A 9133-nucleotide genomic window follows, 5' to 3' on the forward strand; every position below is an offset into this window, starting at 1 on the left:
AGACAGCCCATGCTGTAGGCTAGGAAATCACCAATTGAAAGATGCACATTTTTTTCATTTCCTTTTTGTTTCTTTCTGGATGGTTCCAATATTTTCTCTTTGACCTGGCAATTTTGGAATTTGGCCACAATATTTCTTGGTGTTTTCAATTTGGGATCTCTTTCAGGAAGTGATTGGTGAATTCTTTAAATGACTATTTTGCCTTCTGGTTCTATGACCTCAGGGCAATTTTCCTTGATGATTTCCTGAAAGATGCTATCCAGGCCCTTGTTTTCATCATGGTTTTCAGGTAGACCAATAATTTTAAAATTGTCTCTCCTGCATCTATTTTCCAGGTCAGTTGTTTTACCAATGAAGTATTTTACATTTTCTTCTATTTTTTTCATTCTTTTGCTTCTGTTTGACTGATTTTTGATACCTCATAGAGTCATTAGCTTCCATTTGCCCAATTCTAATTTTTAATATGTTTTTTTCTTCTGTTAGATTTTGTATGTCCTTTTCCATTTGACCCATTTTACTTTTTAAGGAGTTCTTCTCCTTGGTGAGCTTTTGTGCCTCCTTTCCCATTTGATCAATCCTACTTTTTAAGGAGTTGTTTTCTTCAGTGTACTTTTCCCATTTGGCCAATTGCATTTCTTAAGGACTTGTTTCCTACAGTCAATTTTTGTCCTCCCTTTTTCAAGCTACTGACTCTCTCTTGAGTACCTCCCATTTCTTTCCCCAGTTTTCCTTCTACATTTCTTATTTGACTTTTAAAATCCTTCTTGAGCTCTTCCAAGAAACCTTTTTGGTCTTGAGACCAATTCATATTCTCCTTTGAGGTTTCAGATGTGGGTACATTGACTATGTTGTCTTCTTCTGAATTTGTGCCTTGATCTTCCCTGTCCCCATAATAAGAATCAATGTTGATTGTGTATTTCTGCTTTTGCTCATGGTGTTTGTCTATTTCCTGGCTGAGCTCTGGAGTGCAGAGGGTACTGACCCAAGCTCTTTGTGCTGGGAGCCTGGGACCTGGTTACTGGCTTTGTGTGCTGGGGCCTCAGGTGCTGCCAGCTGGAGGCTATAGGGGTCTGGAAGCTTACCTAGTGCTAAGCTGGGGTCAGTAACACTGGAGCTCTCAGAATGGGGGTGGGAGTCTAGTTCTTGGGGGATGCCTGCTCAACCCAGCTTCTTTAAGGCACTCAAATGTTTCGCTCTTGGAGGATGTCTGCAGCCTGGAGTTGTGCCTCCTGGAGCTGTGCTGAAGCACCAGGGGATTTGGCTGCTGAAGAAGGCCAGCATACATGGTAGCTTTCTAAGATGGTGTCTACCAGTTTTCCTCCCTATGCTGAGGTACTTGGGGGTCCCTGGTGTTGGTGCTTGCTTGCTCCATCACCCTGGGGCTCAGGATTTCCCCTGGTTTGCTGAAGCGAGGCTTGCTGGGATGCCTCTTATCCTGTACTGCTCCCCCTTCCCCTGAGTGAAAGAGGCTTTTCCTGTTAATCCCCCAAACTTCATGGGCTAGAAGGAAATAGAACCCCATCTTTCTGCTGGCTCAGTTGTTCCAGAGTTTTCCTGGGTGATAATTTCTGGACTTTCAGAGGTCAACAAGGAAAGGTGAGAGCAACTTACTTTTTACTCCACCATCTTGGCTTCTGGAAGCAGAAACAGTCATTTGTCTATTTCTGAGGTCTAAATGCTCACACTGAAAATTTAACAATCAGCTCAACTTAGCCACTTTGAACTGACTCCAGCACATCCTTGTAGCCAAGTCAGTAAGAAATAAGATGTCTTCAAAATAATCTAGGCCCTTCTGTAAAAAAGTAGCTTAGGGAACTCATCAGGATTGAATATTTTTTAGCCTAGATTTTCCACAATATAAGTGGCTGTCATAATAGCAACCTTATAAGCATCAACACAGGCATGAGCAAAGGGAACTCTGAATAATTGCAGATTATCATATGTTTAGATTAAATGACTATTATGGCTGCCCAGTTCTGGAATAGAGATGGATATATACCCTCAAAAAAGACTGTTATCTTTGGGGTGCCTATGAAAAAATAAGAGCATCTTTGAAAAAACATTTTAGCCTGCTATGGATTCTTTGGGAACTATAACAGTTTTTAATTTTTCTTTTTGACACCAAATAGCCAAGGGCACAGAGAACATTTATGTAAAATCCTTAAGTAGCAGTAATAGGTGGGATTGGAGGTAGCTAGAGGAAAAACAGTTATTCCCCTGTAGCTGGCGTCTGCCTTCATCTTGGTGAAGTCACAGTTTCACAACTCTTCATTTTAGTGAGGGAGAGCGATGACTTTCTTTTAGATAATACCTTCATTTTATATTTCTGACTCAAGCTCTGTTGAAGATAAGTAAACTTGGCTGATGTGCCTAAATCTGGGGGAAATATCTTCTGTATTTGCTAATCCAGCCCCCTTTGAACATTTAAATCTGCTTACTCATGACTCAGACTTTTGCCAGGGAAAAAATCTTAAATTCACTTTTGCTTACATTATAAAGGTTTGAACTTCAATCTCTCCCTCATATTTTCTAGTCACCATTCTCTCTTTTTTATGCCTTTTCATTCACAAATAAAGGGCAGTTATGATCAATAATTTCATACAGCTTGTTATTTCAAAACTAATTGAACAGAAATGATCAGTTTAACTGAGGAACAGGAAAATTTTTAATTTTTTTTTCAACATATGCTCTTCTGGTGGGAGAAAGTAAGAAAAAAAAAAAAAGGAAAAAGCCAGAATATTATAATCCAAATGAGTTCTCTCAAAGAAATTGGAACGTTCAGCATCATCAGAACCACCCTTTGCCTTAGCCCCAGACATGACCCATTTGGCCTTGCTTAGCAAAGTTGAATTCCATTTTGGTCACCTCTATACCCTGCTTATGCAATGTCCTGACTCACCATCATCTCCACTTGCCCCCAGATTGCCAAAGCTTAAAGTCAAAACTGCCCTGTATTCACTCTAAAATCTCACAGCATAGGTAGAGCCTAGATGGCATAGTAGAGGAAATAACTATAGCCGAGTTCTCTCAACATTCCCCTCCAAATAACTTTAAAATAGAACCTCAAATTGAATTCTGGAGAGACATAGTCAAATTGTAGAGGTAAGAAAATTTTTTTCTAGCCTAAGACAACTCTAGAGATTGGAAGGACAGGTCTGTGACATTGGTGGGGGAGGGGGGAATAGATTGGGCATAAAATATACAGAAGTAAATGACTACAGTAACCTAATATTTGATAAACCCAAAGATTCAAACTTTTTATTTTTGGGAGGTGGCAGGAGCTCACTATTTGACAAAAACATCCAGGATAACTGGAAAGCAGTCTGAGGGAAACTAGGCATAGACCAACTAAGATAATGTCAAAATCGTTACATATCATAAACAAATTAAGGGAGCATGGAAAAAGTTACCTGTAAGATCTATGGATAAGGGAAGAGTTTATGGCCAAACAAAAGTAATGAGAAAGAGAGAGAGAGAGAGAGAGAGAGAGAGAGAGAATCCTGAGAAGTAAAATGGATAATTTTGGTTACATTAAATTAAAAACTTTTTGCACAAACAAAACCAATGCAACCAAAATTAAAAGGTAAGCAGATAACTGGGGGAAAATTTTGACAATAAATTTCTCTTATAAAGGTCTCATTTCTCAAATATATAAGTGTAGCAGCAAGCACCCCAACGTTCCCAGGGTGGCTGCTAGCAATACAGGTTCTTGGATCTGCTTTGTTAAAGGAAAACAACTCAAAATGGGTTAACAAGCTTACTTTAATCAGTCAGACATATATCGTTTACCTTGTTCAGGGGAAAAGGTCAGCACCCCGAACTTCAAAGTATACAGGCAGAATTATCAAGACAGAAACAGATCAAGTAGACAGCTTTCCAAACTGTCCAACCATTATATCCATACCAAATCAACATCTGGGTTTTTCAAAGCCGGGGGGACCCTGGACAACGGCTTCCCAGAATACAGATCAAATCACAGAACACTTCTCAAAGTGAGCCCCCAAATCAAAGCCTCACATCAGGGCTTATATAGCCTTCTTCTGGCTCAGAGAAAGTAACAACCTTATTGACCCACTGGCCAATCAAAAAGTATCTACTGAAAAACAAGCCTCCCACCCCAGGCTCCAGGTGCACTTTAGCCTAGGGGCAGGGAAGATCTTCCAAATTTGCATTCCCATTACAATAGGGAAACAAGTCATTTTTTTAAAAATTAGAGCCATCTTCCAACTGATAGTCAAAGAATATAAACAGTTTTCAGAAGAAATTGCACTATCAATAATCATATGAAATCATATGAAAGTGTTCTAAATCATCACTAATTAGAAAAATGCAAATTAAAACAACTTCGAGGTATCACCTCACCCCTATCACATTGGCTAACATTATAGAAAGTGAAAAAAAAACCAAATGTTGGGTGGGGTATGGAGAAATAAGACCACTAATGTACTGTTGGTGGGATTATGATCTGGTCCAATCATTCTGGAAAACAATTTGGAACTATATCCAAAGGGTTATAAAACTGCATACTCTTTGATCCAGCCTTTTCACTATGAGGTCTGTATCCCAAAGAAATCAAAGTAAAAAGAAAGGACCACATACACAGAAATAGCTATAGCTGCTCTTTTTATGGTGGCAAAGAATTGGAAATTGAGGGGATGTTCATCAGTTGGAGATGGTTGAACAAGTTGTGGTGTATGATTTTGATGTTATAAGAAATGAAGGGGATGGTTTCCCCAGAAAAACCTGGAAAGATTTATATGAACTGGTGCAAAGTGAAATGAGCAGAAGCATGGTAACAGCAATATTTTTATACATGGTAATCTATAACCTGTGAAAGACTTAGCTACTCTGATCAGTACAATGATCTGTGACAATTCCCAAGGTCTCATGATGAAAAGTGTTCTCTACCTTCAGAAAGAGAATTGATGAACTCTGAGTGAAGATTGAAGCAAATTTTTTTATCACTTTATATTTGTTTCTTTACAATATATATTTTTTTGCAACATGGCTAATATAGAAATATATTTTGCCTGACTTCACATGTACAATGATTATTATATTACTTGCTTCTGAGTGGGTCAGGAGAGTTTGGAGGGAGGAAGAGAATTTGGAACTAAAAAAAAGAATGGTAAAATAAATCAATATTTAATTTATTAAGTATAATAATGAAAATATAAATTAATGAAACATTCTGGAAAAACAAAAAATTTCTCAAGGGATTTTGCCTGGATCTCTGTGAATCATTTCATGTGTACATGTTTTCTTCCAACCAACCTCCACTAGTAGATTATGAGTTCCTTGAGGGGAAAGTATCTTTTCCCCAAGGAGTGATGAATAAGTGTATGTTGAATTGAATTGGTTTGGATAAATCATTCAATCAGTAAGTATTAGACACCAATTATGTAAGCGGCAACAAGTACAAGAATGATACAATCTCTACTGTAAAGGGATTTACATTCTAATGGGGGAGACAAAAAAGCTTAAACAAGTATTTTGCATACATATGTACATGTATATGTAAATAGTATCTATAATATTTATATATTTTATTATTTATGTAGTTATATATAATATTTTATTAATTATTCAACAGTCTATTAACAATATTACAGGGGCGGCCAGGTAGCACAGCAAGTAAGAGCACTGGCTCCTGTGTCGGGATGACCTAGGGATGGAATCCCAGGCTCTGACACTTAGCACCCACCCAGAAACACCTGGCCGTGTAACCTTGAGCAAGTTACTTAATCCCAATTGCTTAGGGGCGGCCAGGTGGCTCAGCGAGTAAGAGCACCGGCCCCAATGTCGGGCTGACCTGGGGATCAAATCTGGGCTCAGATACTCAGTACCACACTCAGAAATAACTGGCTGTGTAACCTTGAGCAAGTTACTTAACCTCGATTGCTTTAAAAGAAAAAAAAACACAATATCACATATATCTGTATTTCAATTTGTTTAGCACTTATAATGCCAGGCACTGTGCTAAGTGCTTTACAATTACAATTTAACTTTGACAACCACATTGCAATATAGGTGCTATATTATCATCCTCATTTTACAGATGAGGAACCTGAGGCTGTTTAAATGGATTGTTTCTGAGGTCCTGACACTTTATCCACTGCGCCACCTAGTGCCACAAGTGGTTAAATACAATGAAGTTGGTTTGAGCAGAGCTCTAAAAGACTTGAGAAAACTGTATGGTGTTTGACCACAGGGCTGAGTCAGGGCAGAGACCTTTCCTGCAGCTTCCTCGCGAGATCTTTCTCCAAGGTCTTCTTCTCTTCAAGACCTTCCAAACCTGCTACTAAACTAGTTGTTCAGTCCCTGGAAAATTTGTGGCTGTGATTGGTTCGCAGCCTTAGGGGAGGGGACAAAGTTTTCACCTAGGGCCGGTGATTGGGGGAAAGGAAGAGGGACGCTATGATTGGGTGCGGTGATTGCGGAAGAAACGGCGGGCAACTCGGTGGTTCCGAATGGGGCGCCAGGACCGGCGCCAGGACCGGCGCCAGGACCGGCGCCAGCGGGAAGAGTTGGGGCCCAGAGCCCTCCCCAAAGCTATCTCGGCGTTGAGCCGAGCATTAGGTGGAGGACCCAGCCCCGAGACCTTCCGCCAGGCTAAGTTCGACCTCCCCGAGGCGGTGAGAGGAGGGGGGTGCCGAGAAGGCTTAGGGGCTTTGCGGGGTGGGGGGGGCAGTCCCCCCCAGGGGTTCCTCTGACCAAGTCTCTTCTTCTAGGTCTCGGAGCTTTGGTCTCTGCTTTTCTCACTCCTCTGGCTCATTCATCAGGAGGGTGTTGTGACCCCTAGGGAGCCTCCCGATGCCCTCGGTAAGTAACCACCCCCACCTTTTCCTGCTGCTGCTTCCGTTAATCCATTCTTGAACTTCCAATCTGGACCTAGAGAAGCAAGCCCTCTCCTACCTGTCCTTCTTTCCTAGTCACCATTAAACCTGGAGGGACTGAGCAGATCCAAGCCATTCACCCCTCCCCTGGGGACCTTCCCCTTCTACATCAGAGAATTCACACTGCAGAGAAGATTAGCAAGGAAAAATGTTTAATTTAAAGAGTTCTACGTTTGAGTTTTCAAAAAAAACCAGTTTCAATAGTACAAGATGGTTATACGTGTGTATGTAGACTACAAACACTATGATTTGTATTGTGTGAAAAGGAAGAGATGTGACTTGGACAATGATAAAAGGAGAAAATAGAAGTTCAAGTGGGAGAACAAGAAGTGTTTTGGTTTTCCCTTCTGACAAATATGACAGGGTTTTGGGAAAAGATAAAGCTTGTGCTGGAGAAGATGGTCAGGAATGCTATATTATCTGGGGGACTAAGGGGTAAAGAGGGCAGTCATGTCTCTGTAAGTACAAATAGGTGGAAGGAGTTTAAGTGAAAGAAGTCCAGAATGAAAATGGCAATTCTAAAGGATATAGTGGGTGTGCAGAGGTGGAGCCAACAAATGGTGGTAGCCAAAAAATGGTAATGGATCTGAGTCTATATTAAGGTGTCCAGCACAGTATCCAGTACTAGGGAGGTGATAGTTTTGTTCTGCCTTGGTCAGATCACATCTAAAATGTTATGGTCAGTATGAGGAAAGTAATGGATAAACTGGAGAGGAGGCTTACTAGGGTAGTAAAGGACCTTGAAATCATGCTACATGAGGACTAGTTGAAGGAACTGCGATGTTTATCCTGGAAAATAGAAGACTTAAGGGGAAAATTATAAGTGTTTTCAGATATTTAAAGGACTGTCAGATGGAAGAGGGATAAGACTTTTTCTTCTGTTGCAGAGTACAGAACTAGGAGCAGTGGTTGAAAGTGTAAAGAAGGAAATTTGGGATTGGTAACTTTCCTAACAACTTAAGATCTATCAATATATAAAATGGGCTTTCTGGGTGAATAATGGGTTCTTCTTTACTGAAGGTCTTTAGACAAAAGCTGGATAACATTTATTAGAGGAAATTCTTGCCCACTGTGCTAAGTACTTTACAAATCTTTCTTTTCCCCAAGACTGCTAGATTTTTAACCCATTTGTAAAATAAAGACAGGCCTGTGGAAATTACATAAAGCAGAGAACTGATCATTTGTTCAGTGAATTTGGGTAGTGTAGATAATTAATTCAGAGATTTTGGAACCCAGTGTGTAATCGGCATTTTGATAGCAATTCTTAAATTAAATGAAAAATAAAAAAAACCTTGCATTAAAAAATTAACATTTTTACATTTATTTCCTTTGTTCTTACTAATAACTCATATTTGTATATCACTTTGTAGTTACAAAATGCTTTACAAATATTATCTCCTTGAGTCCTAGTAACTACCTTGCTTTAAAAAAAATTATCTTTATTTTGATCTTAACAAAAACCAAATTTAAATGAGTATTACCATATTCATGGTAGAACAGAAAAAGAGGCTTTTATGAGAAACTTTAGGTCTCTATTATGCTGTTTGCTTTTTTTTAAAAGTACTTTACAAATCTTATTTAATTTAATCCTCGTAGCAGCCCCAAGAGGTTAGTGCTATTATGATCTCCATTTTACTGTTGAGGAAACTGAGACAGACAAGGTTAAGTGACTTGCTTAGGATCATGCAGCTAGTAAGTATGTGAGGCCAGTTTTGAACTCAGGTCTTTCTGACTCTTGGCCTAGTACTTTATCTGCTGTGCCATAACTGCCCCAGATGATCTTTGAAGTCTCCTTCAATCAGATGATTCCAGAATCATCATATTATGTGACTTTAAAAAGGAAGAAGCAGATTCAGACCCTGCCACCAGGGCGCTTACAGCTTGTGGGTAGATGGATGCCTTTTATATTAAAAAGATAAGGAATTCTACAAGGCTGAGTTTGATAAACACAAAATCCAGATGAGGATTTTTTTTTTAACATAGATCTCATTTTATCCTTTATCACAACATAAGCAATTACATGAATTATGTATTTGTGTTCTTGCTATAAAGTCTACTCCATTTCCTATGGCCATTCTTTTTGCTAGCTGTTTGTCTGGCTAACTACTTACATATATTTTGGACATCACATCTTGCTCTGAACTTTAGTGAGCTCTTACTTTTAATTAACACTCTTAATTTCTAAAGTTCACCTGGCCTATAATTATCCTTATCCCAAATATAGGAAGGGTATATAA

General features: G+C 39.3%; 1 protein-coding gene across 5 annotated transcripts in view; it reads left to right on the top strand.

The window, feature by feature from the left end:
* The first annotated feature begins 6409 nt into the window (after positions 1–6409).
* Positions 6410–9133, top strand: part of TEDC1 (tubulin epsilon and delta complex 1) — a 77232-nt gene continuing 74508 nt past the window's right edge. For all 5 annotated transcript variants that reach the window (XM_069103891.1, XM_069103892.1, XM_069103893.1 and 2 more), the window contains exons 1-2: positions 6410–6635; positions 6732–6822. In XM_069103891.1, coding sequence (XP_068959992.1) covers positions 6471–6635; positions 6732–6822 — 256 coding nt within the window. In that variant the 5' untranslated portion in view covers positions 6410–6470. The remainder of the gene's footprint in view (positions 6636–6731; positions 6823–9133) is intronic.

This window comes from Petaurus breviceps, unplaced genomic scaffold (assembly GCF_028583685.1).
Source record: "Petaurus breviceps papuanus isolate PSGF00001 unplaced genomic scaffold, PetGlider_PUasm1.0 64, whole genome shotgun sequence".
In the NCBI taxonomy this organism is placed as follows: Eukaryota; Metazoa; Chordata; class Mammalia; order Diprotodontia; family Petauridae; genus Petaurus; species Petaurus breviceps.